Source organism: Spermophilus citellus, assembly GCF_964194105.1.
Source record: "Spermophilus citellus genome assembly, chromosome: 4".
Lineage (NCBI taxonomy): Eukaryota > Metazoa > Chordata > Mammalia > Rodentia > Sciuridae > Spermophilus > Spermophilus citellus.
The window spans coordinates 29,042,416-29,062,007 of NC_138185.1; the positions used below are offsets into that span (position 1 = coordinate 29,042,416).

General features: G+C 46.5%; 2 protein-coding genes and 1 pseudogene across 3 annotated transcripts; all 3 read left to right on the forward strand.

Annotated features, from left to right (window-relative positions):
* Positions 1 to 984: 984 nt before the first annotated feature.
* On the forward strand, positions 985 to 2,843 carry MRPS26 (mitochondrial ribosomal protein S26). Its single transcript, XM_081290232.1, has 4 exons — positions 985 to 1,270; positions 1,374 to 1,520; positions 1,594 to 1,717; positions 2,338 to 2,843. The coding sequence occupies exons 1-4, from the start codon at positions 1,059 to 1,061 to the stop codon at positions 2,470 to 2,472; spliced, it is 618 nt and encodes a 205-aa protein (XP_081146358.1). The 5' UTR covers positions 985 to 1,058; the 3' UTR covers positions 2,473 to 2,843.
* A 6,873-nt stretch (positions 2,844 to 9,716) lies between these two features.
* On the forward strand, positions 9,717 to 10,483 carry LOC308648129 (small ribosomal subunit protein eS4-like; annotated as a pseudogene). The gene has a single exon. The product of its transcript is annotated as a small ribosomal subunit protein eS4-like (transcript).
* Positions 10,484 to 16,946: 6,463 nt separating this feature from the next.
* OXT (oxytocin/neurophysin I prepropeptide) lies at positions 16,947 to 17,757 on the forward strand (the record flags this gene model as incomplete). Its single annotated transcript, XM_081293327.1, has 3 exons — positions 16,947 to 17,066; positions 17,359 to 17,560; positions 17,645 to 17,757. 3 exons carry the CDS (start codon positions 16,947 to 16,949, stop codon positions 17,695 to 17,697), a joined length of 375 nt encoding a protein of 124 aa, XP_081149453.1. The 3' UTR covers positions 17,698 to 17,757.
* Positions 17,758 to 19,592: the final 1,835 nt, after the last annotated feature.

The following is a 19,592-nucleotide window of genomic DNA, read 5'->3' on the forward strand; positions in this document are numbered from 1 at the left end:
ATCCAATGTCTTGGAAGGGCAGGACCATGGCCCGCTTGTCCCTCCACAGGAACCAGCACCTGGTGTAGACCCTAATGGCGAGTGCGGTAAGAGGTCCCCTTCGTTCAAGATTATCCATGGGTCCCCTTTGGCCATCCTGCCTGGAGACTGGGGAGTGTGAGACACCACTGGGATGCCCCTTTCCCCAGTAGAACAACTGTATTAAAAAGGCCCTTATAAAAGAGTGGTAGCTGTGGTGTTCCCTAGACTTCATGACAGCCAAGTCGGTGTGTTTCAAGGTGGGCAGGCCCTCTGGCCAGAGGGAAGAGGGAAGGAGTGCACCTCACACAGGTAGCAGTGCTCAAAGAGCCAAATGGTCACTGACTTGGACTTGGAACAACTCAGTGACTTTAGACCTCCCCAAGACCATAGAAGAATACAGGTGTAGGAAAATGAGTTATTACTAGTTGCAAATAGAACACATGTAAAGTGCACCAGGGGTGCACACGAACTAAAGGAGGAAGTGGTAAATTCCTAGGAGGCACAGCCTAATTTAAGTGATGTTAGCTCGGGCTTTTACACATCAAGCTTGTTTGGGGTGAACAGGGTCATGGGCTGGAAATCCCCAAGCTGGGTTCTCAGGCTCCTGTAGGAGCGGGGTGCATCCGAGCAACGTGAAAGCAGATCAACTGACCAGATGGCAGGAGGGAAGGGGACCGAGCAGCCCGAGGTATGACCACCCCTCTCCCTTCACAGAACGCAGCCCGAGCGCCCCGTCCAGCCATCCTTCAATAAAAGTGTGAAGTCTGCGAAGCTATTGCCTCGAGCTCTTTCCTTCATCCCCTCCCAATCCCACTCCCCCAGAAACTCCCTAATGGAGCAGGGGCTGCAGGACCCCGCCGCCTGGACGCCTGCCGGGAGGGCCGGGCCGAGCCCGGGGGCGGGGATGAGTGGTGGGAAAGCCGCGCGCGAGCTCCGCCCCCCGGGGAGGGGCGGGGTCCCGGGGACTGCAGGTCCCGAGGTGCCCTGCGGCCGCTTCCGGGCCTGGCGGCGGCGGGCGACTGCAAAGCGACGCGGCCATGCTCCGCACGCTGAGCGGCCTGGGCTCGTTGCCCCCGTGCCGGGCTCCGGCCCTGCTACTGCTGCCCGCGCGCGGCCGCAAGACCCGCCACGACCCGCCCGCCAAGTCCAAGGTCGGGCGCGTGAAGACTCCGCCCGCGGTGGATCCTGCGGAATTCTTCGTGCTGGCGGAGCGTTACCGGCAGTATCGCCAGACTGTGCGCGCCCTCAGGTGTGTGTGACGGAGGGGCAGGTGACTGTAGGCGCCCTCTGGGGAGTGTTGGGGCGAGCGGGCGGGTAGAGAGGGTGCCGACTTGGAGCGCGTCCCCGCCCAGGCTGGAGTTCGTGTCGGAGGTGCGGAAGAAGGTGCACGAGGCCCGAGCGGGGGTTCTGGCGGAGCGCAAGGCGCAGGAGGACGCCGCCGAGCACCGGGAGCTGATGGCCTGGAACCAGGCGGAGAACCAGCGGCTGCACGAGCTGCGGTGAGTGGGACCCGAGGCGGGGTGCCCTGGCCTAGCTGGGCCCCGCTCAGCCTCGGCCTCTTGCCCCTCGCAGGTTAGCGAGATTGCTGCTGGAGGCGCAGGAGCAGGAGCAGCGGCAGGCCGAGGAACGGGCCCGCCGCACCCGGGAAGAGCAGGCCTGGATGCAGCTCAAGGAGCAAGAAGTGCTACAGCTGCAGGTGGGCCACGGCTCCGGAGGTGCTGGGGCTCCTGGGCATGCAGACTCAGTTAACAGAGGGATCTGAGAGAAGGGGCCCAAGGGAAATGCCTGTGAAGCACCAAGAGAGAAGGAGATGGGAGTGGAATTGGGAAAGTGTACAAGCTTCTGGCAGGTGTTAGCTTGGGCACACAAGGAGGGTGCGTTTGACCTTGCAGTTGATAAAGTCATAAAGGTTTAGTATGCTAAGCTGAGAATGGCATGTAAAACCAGTGAGGCATAATCCAGAGGCAGTGGATGAGACTTGAATTAAATAGGGCAGAAAGTACCGAGTTTGTGAAAATAACCAGGTAGCATCAAGGAACTGAATCCACCTCTTGGGACACAGAGGTTATCACAGCTGGTGCTTGAAGTTCTGGCTGTGACCCAGGAAGATTGTCTAAGAAAGAGGAATATGACTAAGGCTGTCTGACATTATTCCACTGGAATGTCAGTGGGGCACTCAAATAGGCCCTGGGCTCCAGGCATGGTTTCCTAGGGAGAGCTTGGAGCCTCTCCCTAGGTGGGCTAAAGGCCAGCAGGCTTCCCAGACTGTCAGCATGGGCAGGGCTCCCATGCAGCTGGCCTTTTCTCTCCCAATAGGAGGAGGCTAAAAATTTCATCACCCGAGAGAATCTGGAGTCCCGGATAGAAGAAGCTTTGGACTCTCCAAAGGACTACAACTGGGCCATCACCAAAGAGGGTCTGGTGGTCAGACCTCAGCACAGGGGCTCCTAGTGGGCCAATAAGGACAGTTCCTACCAGGGACAGAGTGTTTATGGGGGTACGAGGGCTGGGCCTGATCTGGAATGAAGCAGTTGTGTTTCCAAGGAGGAAAGCTTAGGCTTTTCCAGGACCACCCTCACATCTGGCCTCTGCATCCACACTTGGTCAGAAACTCTCAACCACAGTAACCTGTTCTTCCTCAAGTACAACCTCAGGACTGTACCAGACTGTCGAGTGTTTTCCATCTCACAGAGGGTTGGACTGGGTGACAGTTCTCTTGGGCAGCCAGACCATCTCCTAACATCAAGGACAGTAGTTGGCAAGTTACAGTTCTTGAGCCAAATGTGGCCTCCTGCCTGTAAATAAAGTGTTATTGGAACACAGCCTTGTCTATTCTTTTACTACTATTGTGCTACTACAATGATAGAGATGAGGAGTTGGAATAGATACTGAATGACTTGCAAAACTAAAATATTATAACTTTTTACAGAAAAAGTTTATTGGTCCCTGATTTGGAGCTTTAGACACTACTGGCTAAAAGCAGGTAACACCTGGTACCTGAGCTACAAATTAACCATTAGCCATGGGTCTCCTTTTGCTTAATCCTGGGCTTTGCTGGCCAGGTGTGGCATGTCCATGACTGCATTTCTCCTAGTTGCTCTCCACCTGTGATTTGAGTGACCTACATCTGCCCTGGCATGCCCAGTATTCTTGGGCCACTCAGAATTGGTGCTGGAGGGGAGGCCTGGTTGACCAAGGCTTTTTGAGTTCATGTGGCTTGTCAAGCCCTTGGACCAAGCCTTATGGGTGCCAGGGATACAGGTGATCAAGATTCAGAAAATTGTGGGATTTTTTTTTTTTACATTTAATGACATTTATTGAATATCATATCATTTTAATATTTGTAAGAATTGTGTATTCCTAGCAAACAGGATGAAAATGAAGAAAGTTTGTTTTTGTTTTTGTTTTTTGGAATGAGATGGAAAATAATCATTTTAAGAGCCAAAAAAGTGCAAAGTCAAGTTAGCTGTATAGTCACCTGGGAAGGAATTTGTGGTTTTAATTCAATTTGAAAATGAAGTAATGATGGAACATAGTACCAGCTTTCCTCCCCACTCCCAACCCTCCATTATCCTTTGGGCAGGTGTTCCTAAAACTGTCTAGTTTGACGTGTTGTTTTCCTCTTGGGGGGGAAAAAATCTTTAACTTCAAGGAAATTTAGAAATAACATGTATATAGTTAGAATTTTAAGTACTTTGAAACCATGTAATGTTTGAGTTCATTGAATTTGAAACATTTAAAATAATTTAATTAACTGAGAAGGAAATCTCCTTTTAAGGTCAATAGAGAATCTGCCAGATTTGTTCATAGAGTATTAAGATTTGTAAACAGAACTTGACTCTTATGGAATAACTAGGATTTTGAGTTTACAATTTGCAACCCAGTAAGTTGAATATTATATATTATTTGTGTACAATCAGTGTCTTCAAAAATTGTGCTCTATAAGTGTAATATGAAATGAATTGCATTCTGCCATCAAGTTTAACAAACCAGAATAAATTTTTAAAAAGATTCAGAAAGTTGAATAAGGTGAGCAGGTAGATCCATGGCCCAGTTCAGGCTCTAAAGCAACATGTCACATAAAGACAAAGACACATTTCTCCCAGATAGAGTTGCTTCCCCTTTGCTGCTATTTGCATGAACTTTAGATACCGTAAGAAGAAAAAGAACCAAACCCAGCTTCTTTCCATGACTCTTAACTTCTAAAAGGCTTTGGGATCCCCAAGAATCCATGGAGACTAAGGAATATGGGCAGACCCTCATGTTTCTAGGTGAGGAAAACAGCTGTGAAGAGGCAAGCAGAGGTGTTGCCCTGTACCCAGCCTCCCCAGGGCACTCAAACTCTTAGAGCCATGGCCTCCTTCTCAGCTGGTAACATGGGGCACTGATTCTAGTTAGAGCACAGTGGAGTCTCTGCTTTCAGGTGCCCAAAGTAGCTTCCAGGATGAGAGCTGATGGGCACACATTGTGGGCCATGATTTGACCAGTTGCTCCACAGCCTCAGACACCATCTGATTCCCTGCAATGGAAGCCTGTGGTAAACTTTGACATGGGACATAGCCTGTGTTAGGAAACCCATTTTTATGTATGTACTCCTTTCTCAGCCTGCTTGTCACCATCTTCCAGTTTCATTCTTTCCAAGTTCTCTGTGCCAAGATTGAGACACAAGCCATCTGTCTCTTCAGATTTTTTGTTAAGTTGTTTAATGGACCTTTATTTATTTATATGTGGTGCTGAGAATCAAACCCAATGTCTCACACATGCAAGGCAAGCATTCTACCACCAAGTTACAACTTCAGCCCCTGTCTTCAGATCTTGAAGCTCTTTGGGCTGATTTCACTTCACTACTGCTAACATCCTGCATGGGGGCTATATCGCCTTAGCATTCACCTTCTGCTGAGGTCAGTATGTCATACATGTTTACCTATCAACCAAGCTTCAGCATTTTTTTCTCCACCCACAGCCATCTTCCTCATATAGGCAGCCTGTGTTACCTTTAGGTTAACTCAAGTCTAGTCAATCTGTACTGTTTCTAATGAATTAGTGGTATAAGGGGCTTAGATCGGCTATCAGTTCCCACCAGTCTGGTCTGCAGTTTTGTGGGATCCCCCTTTAGATGGTCTAACTTCCAGCAGAATCCTGGATGGCCATGGTCTTTCTCAGATACCAAGATCTCTTCTGATTCTTGCCTCAAGTTCCAAATGGTTAGGTTTCCAATTTACAATACATGCTCTGCTGTGTTGTGAGGAATAGGGTTGCCAGAATCATCCTTGCTGCAGCCTGGACCACCTATAGACTCTTCCCTTGTTCAAGGTCTCACAGATGAATGGTAGATTTGAGGGCTACCCAGTAAATGCATTTGGAGCAGGACATCCAAATGTGAGAGCTTTCATAAGATTTGAGGAGGGTCAATTTGTGTATCTGGAGTAAACAGGGTGGATCAGGACACAAGTGCAATTTGTATTTCCACTCGGGGGAAGGAAGGTTTTCTGTTCCTCCAGAAACTGCTGAATGGGCCCCCGACCCTGCCCCAGGATTTGTCTCCCCACTCATTCGTAAGTGTTTTACTACACTTGGCTCTGGCTCCTTCTAATCCTCCAAGCTAAGCAGCACGATATCAATGAGGTAGATTTTCATGAAGTCCTGGGGATGGATGGGTGGTCAAGGTCTTGAAGATAAGATTGAAAACTTGCAGAGTTGGTCATTTCTTAGGCTGAATAGTGAGGGTGCCAGACTGCTGCCAAGCGAAGGGAAACAGCTTATAGTGGCGGGCAGACAGGAAAAGAGAAGGATGGGTTTGCCGAGTTAACAGGCACTGGGGCCTTGTTAATCTTTTCTATCAAGGACACCTCACTAGGTCTAATTGAAGTTACTTCTCCATATTTTTCCAATGTACTCAATTTTCTGCATGGAAAACAGTCACAGGTGCTCAATAATCTCTGAAATCTTTGGGAACAGTCCCCCTGAACTTCTAAGTACAGAACTGAAACCGACACATAGGTAATAAGCCCAGTTGACTGCTGAAATAGGACAATTCTGGCAGGAAGAGTCAAGCTTGGAATTCTTTTTTCCTTCCCAAACGCAGGACTTCTGTCCAAAGAAATATTGCAGGGCTGGGGGAATCCCCCAAGAATCTATGGAGTGGTAGAGTGCTTGCCTAACATTCAGGAGGTCCTGGATTGGATCTCCAACAGTGACGGATGGGGGGAGACAATATTGCAATCCAAAAAACCTGAGACAGACCAGTCTAGGGATGATAGTGGGCACTTCCCTGGTTGGGTACTTTAACAAATATATTCTCAGTACAGGTAAGTACATAAACAATAAATATGAAGCTTAATGAATTATAAAGTGAACATCCATGTCAAAGAATAAAACACTGCCTGGGTCAACATCAGAGGCTATAAGCCCTTGAAGTCAAGAACTTGTAAGGAAGAATCCCACTGTAGTGCCATCAAAGGGACTGGGAAAGTGACAGAAGCTCAGCGCTTCAGAGCAACATAAACCCTCACCAGGACTGCACAGTGGCCTGTGGATCACCGATACCCAGTCATCTTCCCCATGTGTTTGGGCATTTCCCCTTATTGGGGATAAAATAATGCACACATGGTTAAAGCTTCTAGGAAAGTTATGTTGTATTTCATACCTTTTTTTTCTTCCTTTTTTTTCTACCTTCCTTTTTTTTTTTTTTTTTTTTTTAATTGCTGGCTACTAAGGGAGAGAAATGGTCTAGGAGTAGAATTTTGTGTTTGGGAAATTTGAAATTTGAGGTCTGAATGTCAATCATGGCTACGGCACAGCTGCCTTTACTGCCGGAGCCAGAGCCTGTGGGTGCTACTGCTGCTACTCGTTGCTGCTGTTGTTGGACGATAGTCACTTGCGGAACCCAGGCCCTCATCTGTTGTAACTGCCAGAGGTGCCCCAGACATGGGAAAATGGATTTGCCTTCCTCTGCCCCTAAAAAAAATTAAAATTAAAATTAAAAAAAATCTTTTAAGAGGAAATGTTGGTCTACCAGTACAATATTACATTACAGTTAGATGGCAGAAATAAATAAATGCTGGTACTTTTGCACAGTAAGGTAACAATAATGCTCTGTTTTAAAGAAGAAGTTCTCACGACAAGGAAATGATAAATGCTTAAAATGATGGATATAATAGTTTCACATACACATTGTACCCCATGAACATGTAAAATCATTATGTGTCATTTATAAAAAATATATATTTTGCCAGTGTCTCCTAGATTATTGTTCCTCCTAAAGAGAAGCCAGCTAGCAAAGAAATCTGGGAAATGTGGTTTCAGGCTTGCAGTTTCCCTGGGAGCTGAGAACTACAGAAAAAGTACCAGCATCAGACCAATTTTTTTTTTTAAAGAGAGAGTGAGAGAGGGGGGGAGAGAGAGAGAGAGAGAGAGAGAGAGAGAGAGAGAGAGAGAGAGAGAGAGAGAGAGAGAATTTTTTAATATTTATTATTTAGTTCTCGGCGGACACAACATCTTTGTTGGTATGTGGTGCTGAGGATCGAACCCGGATCGCACGCATGCCAGGCGAGCGCGCTACCGCTTGAGCCACATCCCCAGCCCCCAGACCAATTTTTTGGAAGAATTGTTTCTCACAATTTGTAGAATTAACTGTGGGAAAAGTGGAATTGTTTTATAGGGAATTTTTTTATTCAGTGCTGGAAATCAAACCCAGAGCTTTGCTATAACCCCAGACATTTTTTAAACACAGTGAAATCAAATTTGAGACCAATATGCTTTGACAAGACTTTGCCAAAAAAAAAAAAAATGGAAGAAGAGAAACAGAAGAAAGAGGAGAAAAGGAAGAAGGAACGAAGGAACAAAGGGAAGAAAGAAGGAAGGGGAGAAGGAGGGAACACAAGAAAGGAAGAAATTCTCCAAGACAAATGGAAGAGTGTTTGCATGATGCCCCACTCACCTCTTCTACCTGGAAATCCATACAGAATAAATAAAAAATAGAGAAAGCACCAGAAAGGGCTACATAGCTTTGTAATTACAAGATTGATGCATCTCCTTGGGTTTGAATCCCAGCTTGTCCACTTATCACTGGCGTGTCTTTGGGAACATTTCTTAGTTGCTCTTTGCCTCAGTTTTCTCAAGAGTAAGGTAAGGAAAATACTGGTATATACCCATAATACTGTTGTGGCAATTAAATGAGAAATTATGTAAAGCTAAGCTCTAAAGTTGGTGACAAGGATGCAAATGTTCAATACACACTAGATGCACTTGTTTTGTTTGTTTTGGTGCTGGGGATTGAACCCAGGGTCTCACACACTATACCACTGAGCTACACCCCTAGCCACTCCCCTCTTTTTTTTCTTTTCTTTTCTTTTTTTTTTTTTTTTTTTTTTTTTTTTGTGAGAGTGGTCTCAATCTCATATCATGGAAGGAGAAGAATTATCTGCCAAATGTACTCAAATTGGGAATGAATTCCTGAGAGGCCAAATTCTGCCTGCAGTTCCCCTTATTTCCAGCAGAGGACAGTCTCATCAAAATAGTGACAGGGTTCTTAAAATTCTGAAGGTGAAGTTGGTAAATTTGAGTTTATTATGTTTATTATTATTATATAAAGACCTTTACTTCAAATATAACAATAAAATGTGAATGGATTGGCCTGAGAAAGTACCAGTGTAGGGGCCGGGGTTGTGGCTCAGTGGTAGAGCGCTTGCCTAGTGGCACCACATAAAAATAAACAAATAAAATAAAGGTATTATGTCCATCTATGACTAAAAAGAATATCATATAAAAAAGAAAGTATCGGTGAAGCCAGCAGATCATTGGGAGAACTATGTACACTATTGAAGGAAAATCCCAGCGAATTATGCTCAAAAAGTGGGGAAATTGGACTGTCTTTACAGAAGGAAGAAGGTCCATATACTTCTTTCATGAGCACAGTGGCTACAGGTGATTCCTTATGTTTCTAAACTCATTTGCTTCTCCCAGTTGACTATCAATCAAATTATTAGTTGAGGTCCCAAGAGCCATGTAACTGACTAGAGAACATCTAAAGTTCTTTCAACACTTAGTTTTGGGACTTTTCACAGATGAGGATGAAAAAGAAGGATAGAAGATACATAACACAATCCCATCTGAGTCCATCACATCTCTTGTATTGGAAAACAACAATAACCCCTTCGGTACTATTAAGTTTTCTGAGTCCAAGGTAGACATATTGTGACATTTACATAGCAACACTTCATTCAGCCCCCACACTTTTCTAGTGACCATCTGGGTCAGCACAGCACTATACATGAATGTAGATATAAATAAAAATGTAGGTATTGCAAGCCTGAATCATTTCTAGTAGATTTTGCCCTTCCTGTTCTCCATCTGCCAAATTCAGTGAAAAGCAATGCAATGTAATCTCCAATTGTTTATACAATTTTCTTTATAGTTGGAGATAATTTCACATCTTTGTGCCTCAGCTTTCTCACCTGCAATTCACTACCAGTGTTATTAAGTACTTTATTTTTTAAACAAATGAAATAATGAAGGAAGGGCATTAGAAACCTAGCTGGAGCCCGGTACTGTGGTTCATATCTGTAATTCCAGTGGCTCAGGAAGTTGAGGCAGGAGGATTGCAAGTTAGAGGTCAGCCTCAGCAATTTAGTGAGGCCCTAAGCAACTTAGCAAGACCCTGTCTCAAAATAAAATAATTAAAAAGTTCTGGGGGGAAGAAGGTGGGTCTCTTTCCGTGCCTACAGCAGCCATGGCTTGTGGTCCCAAGAAGCATCTGAAGCGGGTAGCAGCTCCAAAGCATTGGATGCTGGATAAATTGACTGGTGTGTTTGCTCTTCGTCCATCCACTGGTCCCCACAAGCTGAGAGAATGTCTTCCTCTCATCATTTTTCTAAGGAACAGACTTAAGTATGCCCTGACAGGAGAGGAAGTAAAAAAGATTTGCATGCAGCGCTTCATCAAGATTGATGGCAAAGCCTGAACTGATATAACCTACCCCATAGGTTTTATGGATGTCATCAGCATTGATAAGACTGGAGAGAATTTCTGTCTGATCTAAGACACCAAGGGTCGTTTTGCTGTTCATCACATTACACCTGAGGAGGCCAAGTACAAGTTGTGCAAAGTGAGAAAGATATTTGTGGGCACAAAAGGAATCCCTCATCTGGTGACTCATGATGCTCGAACCATTCGATACCCTGATCCCCTAATCAAGGTGAATGATACCATTCAGATTGATTTGGAGACTGGCAAGGTTACTGATTTCATCAAGTTTGACACTGGTAACCTGTGTGTGGTGACTGGAGGTGCTAACTTGGGAAGAATTGGTGTGATTACCAACAAAGAGAGACATCCTGGCTCTTTTGACATGTTTCATGTGAAAGATGCCAATGGCAACAGCTTTGCCACTCAGCTCTCCAACATTTTTGTTATTGGCAAAGGCAACAAACCATGGATTTCTCTTCCGGAGAAAAAGGAATGACTCCCATTGCTGAAGAAAGTAATGGCAGATATCATGATACTTCAGCTTATATCTTTTCAGAGCAAGGACCCTCCAACATAACCAGAATGCCACTATCTACCCAAGAAATCAAATAACTTTTGATCCCAACATTTGAATTTCCATTTTCTCCTTCCCAGAGTCACTAGAAGTCAGAATTCTACATCTGTGGCTATAAATTTGACTATTCTATGTACTTCATGTAAGTGGAATCATGACCTTTTGTGACTGGCTTATTTCACTTAGGATGATGTCCTCAATGTTCCTCCACATTGTGGCATGCGTCAGAATTTCCTTCCTAGTTCAGGCTGAATTCCATCGTATGTACAGAGTACATTATGCTTCTCTGTTCATCCACTACTGTAAACTTAGGTTGCTTCCACCTTTTGGCTATTGGGAATAATGCTATGAATATGGAGGCACAAATGATTCTTCAGGATCCTGCTTCTGATTGTTTTGGATATGTACTCAGAGATGGAATTGCTGCCTTATGTGGAAAATTAATTTTTAATTTTTTTCAGTGCTGGAAAGTGAACCCAGGGCCTCTTGCATTCTTGATATATATTCCGCCACTGGAAAGAGAGGTTATCCATTTTCTGAAATTTAAGCAAATCTCCTAAACGGGAAGAAAAAAAATGGGGGAGGGGAGGCAGCTTTATCTTTACTATTCTAGGGTGTCTCCAAAAAGATATGTCTCTAAACACCTCCAGAGGCCACACCGCTTCTGATTCCCAAGACCATTTGCTTGGCATCTCCACTTTCAAGAAGGCATGAATTATGCAGAAATGTGAGAAATCCATGGAGAAAACTATGGAGAATTGTCTTCTAACAATGGGCCACAATGTTAGGTGGGACCACTCTGCTCCTGAAAGCAGGGGTGGATGAGCCTTATAGGCAGGGGTCCTCTTCCCTAACTCAGGTTTAAAACCTCGGGGGCACAGTTGACCAAAGAGAAAAAAATGGAACCCAGTTTTCAGATAGCTCATATGCAGATGGCAGATAGTTATGGCATTGCTGTCTTGTTCAGGGTGTTTCTGAAAGACAAGGAAAGGGAATCTACTTCTCCAAATAATATGACAACCACTTTGCCTGGAACTAGAGAAGCCTTGGGGACAGACAAGTAGCTACTGATTTGGCTGGATGAAAAAGGACTTGGAACTTAGTATGAATTTGATTGGCGGATGATGACATGGAGGTTTATGGAAGAGTGCTTGGATGGATCTCTTAGTGAAGAAGAATTAAAGACAGGCAGTCAGTGTAGATAGGTAATCTGGTAGATGGAGAAAATGGAGGCCAGTTTGGGTCCGGGAAGTTGGAAACCACCCCCGGAGATTAGAATGTTAATGCCTCCAGAGCACTTTGATTATCAAGATTCCCTGCCTGTAGTGCCCCTCCCAGAAGGTTGTTAATGAAGCACCTCCTGAACAGGCAGGGAGCTACTAATTAAGGCCTCCTGGGTTGCTGCTCCCTTCCTGCCCTGATCACTCCACCTTGGCCCTTCCAGCCCACCTGCTTCTCCCCAAGCCATCCCACCACCATCTCCTGGGCCTAGTCATTTATGCAGGAAGGAGACAGATAAGGGGGAAGAGGGTAGGAGAACAAAGAAAGTCTAAAATGTATAAAAGGGTAGGATGCTCTCACTTCTTGGGATACTGGGATACCAGCTATGGCCCCCTTCTCTCTCCCAGGAGAATTCTGTGTTACCATTTTGTAAATAAAACTTGCTTTATATTCTTGCCTCGGTGCTTCTCTAATGTTCAAACTTCAATATTTGAGAAAGCAGAACTCACAGATAACCGGTAGTATCATTAGGATGGACCTAAAGTTGGAGAATAATTATGTCCCTCTTGGAAGCTAAGCAGAAAGACTCACTGCAAAAGTGGCTATCACTAATCAAGTAAACAAGATGACTGCCTGTCAGAGGTTCTCTGTCCCTGTCTGAAAGGAAAGTGAGAAAGCAAGAGATGGGCAAGCGAGAAATGAAAGACAGAGACCAGGCAGAGATCCACACAAAGGCTTATTTGTCAAAGCTGACCAATAAAGGCCGTCTCTATGGGGTGGAGAGAGGCCCCAAGATGTTTGGGTGCTGAGCTTTTGTGGTGCTGTGGGATAGGCTCAGGGGCCTACTTTGGAGTCATTCTGACAAGTAGTAAGGTGGGAGGCGAGCCTTATCTCAGGTAAGGTGGAGCTCCTCACCAATCTTATGGGAAGTGTTCTAGTTCTGAAGCTGATCTTTGTTTCATAAATATCATTTTATAAAGTTTACATATATTGTTGAGTTCACATGAATATTAGCTAACACATGATATTACATTTAAAACACGAATTAAAGAAAGGCTGGGAGCTTTTAACCTTTTGTGGAAAAGTAGCAAAATGTTTTTGTGTTTTACAATGTCAACCTTTACATAGATTAGGCTCTCATTAACTTAGAAACATACTTAAATTGTACGCCAGTGTAAAAAATAACATGAAATTTTATATCTTATTGATAACACTGTCCACCTGGAATCCTTACAAAAAGTGGCCATGGTGGCTGATGAACGCAGCCTAATTCCATTTTAAGATTGGTAGCCATCTTGTCACAAGGTCATGAAAAGTTCATTTCTGTTTTACTCTAAAACGCTAAGATTTGTATTTGGCCTGATCATACTCTGATGTTTAAGCTTGTTTGGAATTTCTGCCCATGCTCTGAACTCACCCGTGCCTGGCTCTCCTGGACCAGATAACAAGCCTCCCTGAAAACTCAGTGGTGCCTCATAAATTCTGATGTCAGAATCTGAATTTACTCCCTACTTGAAATATGAAGCCATGTAGATCATTCACCTACCATCTGCCTTTCTGTTACGCTTGCCAGAACCCTGTTAGCTGTAAGTTCCCAAGACAGCTGCCTTTGTACCTTGTTTTGTAAAACCCCCTCTGCCCTTAGACTAGGGCTGTTCTCTGGCCGGCTTCTGAGTGAGGTGGTCACTGGTCAGCTCTCTTGTGTACACAATAAAGCTTGCTTTAATTTGGTTTAAATTGGAGTCAGTGGTCTTTTCTTTGCGTCAAGGGTTCAACAGTGGCAAGGCTGTCCGTAGGCTCCATCACACTTCTCATCAAAGCCAACCTGGCACTTTCCACCAATAGCAGATACCACAGTTGGGCACTATTCCCTGGGGACCAGCAAGCTACTTCCAGCACCAACATTCAAAGATGCTTTTTCCCCACCTCCAGGCTAGGTATTAAACCCAGGAACTTGCACAGCTGGGCAAGCACTCCACCCTGGGCTACAGCCTCAGGCTGACACATTGCTTTTGATCCAGGAACTTATAGGAAAAGAGGAGGGCAATGGATTCTCTGGTCTAACCAAGCACCCATCCACCAAAGTCAGGTGGCCCTGGAGAACAGCAGGACAGCCTGTTGAAGCCCAGGTATGGCTCTTGGCCCAGAGACATCTGGGGAAGGGATTGTGTTCTGTATCAGCAGCCAACACGGGGTCTGTCTCCCACCAACAACAACATAAATGGGGTGATAACAGAGAAAAAGAATTAACAAGAAACATTTTTTTTCTGTTTATTTTCTGGAACGCTACTGAGGTATAATTGACAAATAAAAATTATCTATATTCAGGGTGTGTAACTGGGAGGACTTGATGTACATAGACATATACGTGAACAGTCTCCACAGCCTCAGTGAAGTTGGAACCCCAGAGCCAGCGCTGCATCACTCTTCACAGCTCTGAGATTTCTGGTGGCAGCACTGCCAGTGGGGTGTAGAAATAGAGGAGGAAGTTTCAGCATCCATCTTAAACAGGCTGAACACACGTGACCAAAGACCAAGGCTCTGGTGCATCATCTCACAATCCACTCAGCCTTAACTCCCTCGAGCATCTGGAGAGGGAGGGTCTGTGCTCAGGGACCACCAGGCAGCAGCACTTCCCCTTAGATGGAGGTGATCTTTCTCGCTTTTTTTTTTTTTTAAATACTGCAGTGCTGGGATTTTAACTCACACATGCTAAGCAACTGCTCTATCATTGAACCACCCCCCACCTCTTAAAAAGCAAAACAAGCCATAAACAATGATGTATTTTATGGTCCCATTGGTGGAGAATTTCTAGAAATGGTAAATGTACATCAGTGGTTTCCTGGGCCTGGGAATGGGAACAAGATTGATGCATGAGGGAAGTTTCTATGAGGGTGGAAGTATCTTAAAACCGGATCATGGGGAGAGTTGCATTTCTGTTTAAATTTGCTAAAATAATGCAGTGGCACATGCCTGAAATCCTGGCTACGCAGGAGGCTGAGAAAGAAGGATCTCTTTCTTGATCCCAGAGAACTGAGACGAGCCTGGGCAATATAACGAATCCTGTTTCTAAAAAAAAAAAAAAAAAAATTACCAGGGGGCGGGTGCAGGCATCAAGCCCAGGGTTTGGTGCATGTTAGGCAAGCACACTACCCCTGAGCCACACCCCAGTTCCTCTGATGCAATGTGCTTATTGCTAGAAAAATAAGGCTGATCTTTTTTTTCCTAACTGTGTTGCTAGGTTTTTGTCACCATTCCAAAATACCAGGGATAATTAATTTATAAAGAGAAATGACTTATTTTGGCTTATGCTCTCAGAGGTTCCAGTCCACCATCCCTTGGGCCAATTGTTTACAGGTCTACGAGGAAGCAGCATATGGCACCAGGAGCACACGGTGTAGCAAAACCACTCACCTCATGGTCGAGAAGCAAAAGAGAGCCATGAGGAGCCAGGTCCCACTAGCCACTTCAAGGACATGCACCCAACCACCAAAAGTGCTCCCACTAGGTCCCACCTCATAAAGATCGAACCACATCCTAATAACAGCATCCTGAGGACCAAGCCTTTAACATGTGACCTTTTGGGAAACAGCTAGATGGAACAACTATAAGCAGTTATTCACTCAGATATTTCACACCTCTCCTGCTCCACTAAAATGAAACTTATAAAGGAGGAAATGACTCCCCCACAGTGCTAGCAATGGAAACCAGGGCTTCTCACATGTTGCACAAGTTTTCTAGAACTCAGCTATCTCTCAGTTCCCCAAAAGTTTGTTTCTTTGTTTTCTGGTCCTGGGGATTTTGAACCCAGGGATGATGTACATTGAATGACCTCCCCAGCCCTTTTTATTTTTTATTTTGACACAAGGGTCTCACTAAGTTGCTTAGGACCTCACTAAGTTGCTGAGGCTGGCCTCAAACTTGTGGACCTCTTGCCTCTGCCTCCCAAGTCACTGGAATTACGGGTGTGTGCCACCATATCAAAAAATTTTTTTGGGGGGGAGTAACTGGGAATTGAAGTCAGGGGCACTCAACCATATCCCATTTGATTTAGAGACACAATCTCACTGAGTTGCTTAGCACCTCACTATTGCTGAGGCTGGCTTTGAACTCACTATTCTCCTGCCTCAGCCTCCCGAGCTGCTGAGATTACAGGCGTGTGCCACTGCACCTGGATAGCCTCCAGAAGTTTTTAAATATATAAAACAAAAGATGAGTTTGTTCATCAACACACACACACTCACACACACACACATACACACACAAGATGATGGGTTACAAAAGAAACCAATTACATTTATATTCAGGTGTCAATATGATACAACACATTTTGATTTTGTCCTAAATGTGATTCTTTAATAAACCATTAGATTCCAAGCTCTAGGGGCAGCCAGAAGAATGCCCTAATCTCCAGGTGACCATGATTCTAAACAATCCTTAGAGACTTTTGCAGTAACTGTATATGATGGGGGTTGCCTGTCACCTGTGTTAGTGACATAGCCACAGATATTGCCAATTCCAATACAGGTGGACTGTAGCCCAGCTCCTAGCTGGAGGAAAGGTTGACTTGCAGGTAGAGGTGGGAGAAAGCTGGGATCTCGTCCATGCAAGTGCCGGGGGCAGGGAAGTGGCTGTGGCTGTGTGCTGGGGTGGGGAGGTTTTCTGGTTATTTAGGCTTAGGAAGAGGAGACCTTGTTACTAGAGGGTCAAGGACTGAATGTGTATGGACCAGGGTGTATGGATGGGATTCTAGCCAGAGGCTGTTCCTGCCTGGAGAGGCCCCAGGATCCACCAACAGGACCCTCACAGCCTCCTTTAGGTTTCCGAAATCTGGAAAAATTCCTTTGGTTGGACTCCCCTCTCCCCAACCCATCACTCAGTTCTCCCCTTCCTACACTCATGCCCCAGGTGACCCAGCCTGCTCCCTTCTCTAGAGCACCCACCATCCATATATCAGTCCATTAGCCAAGACACTGACTCTGACTCTGTTCTGGTAATGAGGGGCCGACCTGGCTGACATGGTCTGACCCGAGTGACCTGCTGTGACTAGTAATGCGACTGCCTTCTTAGACACTACTAGGCAGGTCCAGCTCCCAGGCATAAAAAGGCCAGACTTGAGAGACCTCCAGCAGCCGCGGATCCCCGGGACCTAGTAGCCAACACCATGGCCAGCCACAGCCTCGCCTGCTGCCTGCTGGGCCTCCTGGCTCTGACCTCCGCCTGCTACATCCAGAACTGCCCGCTGGGCGGCAAGAGGGCCACACTGGAGCTGGACGTGCGCAAGGTGAGCCACCCGACCCTAGGGCCCACAGGGACCACCACCATGCCGCTCTGTCCCCTGGATCCCGTCCCTTCCTCACCTGGGAACCCAAGGAGTTTGGCAGGTTTCCACTGCTGCCCTTAGAGCTCAGTCGGGCCCCAGGACCTCTAGCCCCCTGGATCTGGCCAGCATTGCGGAGCCAGATCCCAGCTTCAGTCCCGGCAACCCAATCCCGAGTACCCCGCGGGACCGGGCCTCCAAGGGGTCCCCACCTTCCCCGCGACCTCCCTCCCGCTCACCCTCTTCCTCCCCGCAGTGCCTCCCCTGCGGCCCCGGTGGCCAAGGGCGCTGCTTCGGGCCCAGCATCTGCTGCGGGGACGAGCTGGGCTGCTTCGTGGGCACAGCCGAGGCGCTGCGCTGCCAGGAGGAGAACTACCTGCCGTCGCCCTGCCAGTCGGGCCAGAAGCCCTGCGGGAGCGGGGGCCGGTGCGCGGCCGCCGGCTTCTGCTGCAGCTCAGGTGAGCCCTGGGAGGCCAGCGCGGGGACCCGGGCTGGGTGGGATGCGGGGGGAAAACCGCCACTGACACCAACTCTCATTGCAGATGGCTGCCGCACCGACCCTGCTTGCGACCCCGAGACCAACTTTTCTGAATGATGACTTCGGGTGGTACTTCGAACATATCCCACCGCACCTCCTCCCTTCCCAAAGGCACCCCTAAAGTAATGAGAATCAAACAAAACCACCGCGGTGGCACTCGCCTGTATACCTAGTGACTGGTGTCTGGGCAGGAAGATCCCAAGTTCGATGCCATGGAGCCCCTGTCTTAAAGTGAAAAACGATTGGGGCTGAGGATGTAGCTCAGTGGTAGAGCAGCCCTGTGTTCAATCCCCTCTACTGCAAAAATAAATAAAATGAAATGAAATAAAGCAGATCTTTCCTCTCCTATTCTTCTCTCCTCTGAGTGTCAGAATGAGGGGAGGGATCAGGGAATGAATGACTACTCCCTACTGGAACTGCATTTCAGCTGTGCTGGTCCAACTGAGACCATGAGGGTCTCAAATACTCCAATAGGGCCAGCCCCAGGGCAGTGAAAAGAACCCAGCGTCCCACTTCCAGCAGGGGCTGGGACTGGAGCAGGGCACCCTTGAGGAAGTCCAAAAGGACAGCACACAGACAGTGTCTGAGAGGGGAACAGGGGAAGGGGAAGGGACAGTGGGGATCCAATGACTCCCTGACTCTGGAGAGAGGCTACCTATGTACTCCTGCTTGCAGATTGAAGGAGTAGAGCTGGCCAAGTGGACAGCTCTGGGGGGACAGCTGAAGGACCACCACGTTACAAAGAGCTGGACTCTCACACCCCAAGGAGGCCACTGCTGTGCTGAGCTGGGGAGGCTGGACTGGGGCACCCACAAGACACTCCCCTGCTCTCCCCACAGCTGGGTCTCAACTCAGTGGCCTGACTCCTGCCTGTGTAGTATCAGAACTTGTCAGAGATGGTCACCACCCAGAGGACCTGCAGTCCCCAGCACCCACAGCCACAGAAATGACCACCAAGCACAGAGGGGAGAGCAAACTGACAGAACCCTTCCATGTATACTGCCCACCTATTCCCAGGTCAAGGATCCTTTGTGGGATCAGATAAAAGCCCATCCCTCTCTCCCAGAACACTCCTCATTCACCTGCCCATGAGGCTGGCCACACCTCAGAAGGCCCTGCTCACAGCCTACTCCAAAGTGCGGGTGAGTGTAGCTCACTGATAGAGACCTTGCCGCACGTGAGGGAAGCTGTGGGTTCTGTTCCTAATACTGTGAAAATAAATAAACATATAAATAAATAAACTCATAAAGTACAAGTAAATAACAATTAAACATCTCATTTCTGTAGTTTTCTCCCATATCCGACTAAGTGGAGACCATCAAGAATGAGCCTCAATGGCCCACCAATAATGGGTGAGGCTCAATAACAAGGTAGAGACTCAAAAAGTATTCTGTGAGGACTACAAGGTTTGAAATTAATTTATCAATTATTTTTTTTTTTTGGTGATGGAGATTGAAGATTGTGTATAACAATTATAAAAATAGTCAAAACTAATGTACGGTGCTGGATTTCTAGGATGGCACAATGACACAAAGGGATGCTGAGAGACTTCTGGATTGCTGCTCACATCCTGTTTCTTGGACTGGAAGCTGGTGAAACAGATGTGTTTAGTTTATAAGATTAACTAAACTGCTGGGCTTGGTGGTGCACACTTGTAACCCCAGCTACTGGTTATGCTAAGGCAGGAGGGGTGTTTTACTGTCTAGGGGTGCTGGGTTCATTGTCTCTGTTCAGCAAAGAGTTGAAGAACAGGACACAGAGATAGCAAGCAAGCAGTATGTTTATTGCGAAAGCAAGATATAGACTTTGAAGAGAAGGGGATGCACACCTGGGAATCCAGTGGGGGAATTTTGGCGTTTTCTTTTCATGGTCTCTGGAATTTTCTCCTTTCCTTATCGTCTCCCCTGTCTATGCTCTCCTGTTATTGATTGGTCCCCCCTCCACCCACACAT

Coding starts and splice junctions, on each gene's coding strand:
- MRPS26 (XM_081290232.1), top strand. CDS start 1,059: ATGCTCCGCACGCTGAGCGGCCTGGGCTCGTTGCCCCCGTGCCGGGCT. Junction 1,271..1,373: donor CAGACTGTGCGCGCCCTCAG/GTGTGTGTGACG, acceptor GTCCCCGCCCAG/GCTGGAGTTCGTGTCGGAGG. Junction 1,718..2,337: donor AAGAAGTGCTACAGCTGCAG/GTGGGCCACGGC, acceptor CTCTCCCAATAG/GAGGAGGCTAAAAATTTCAT.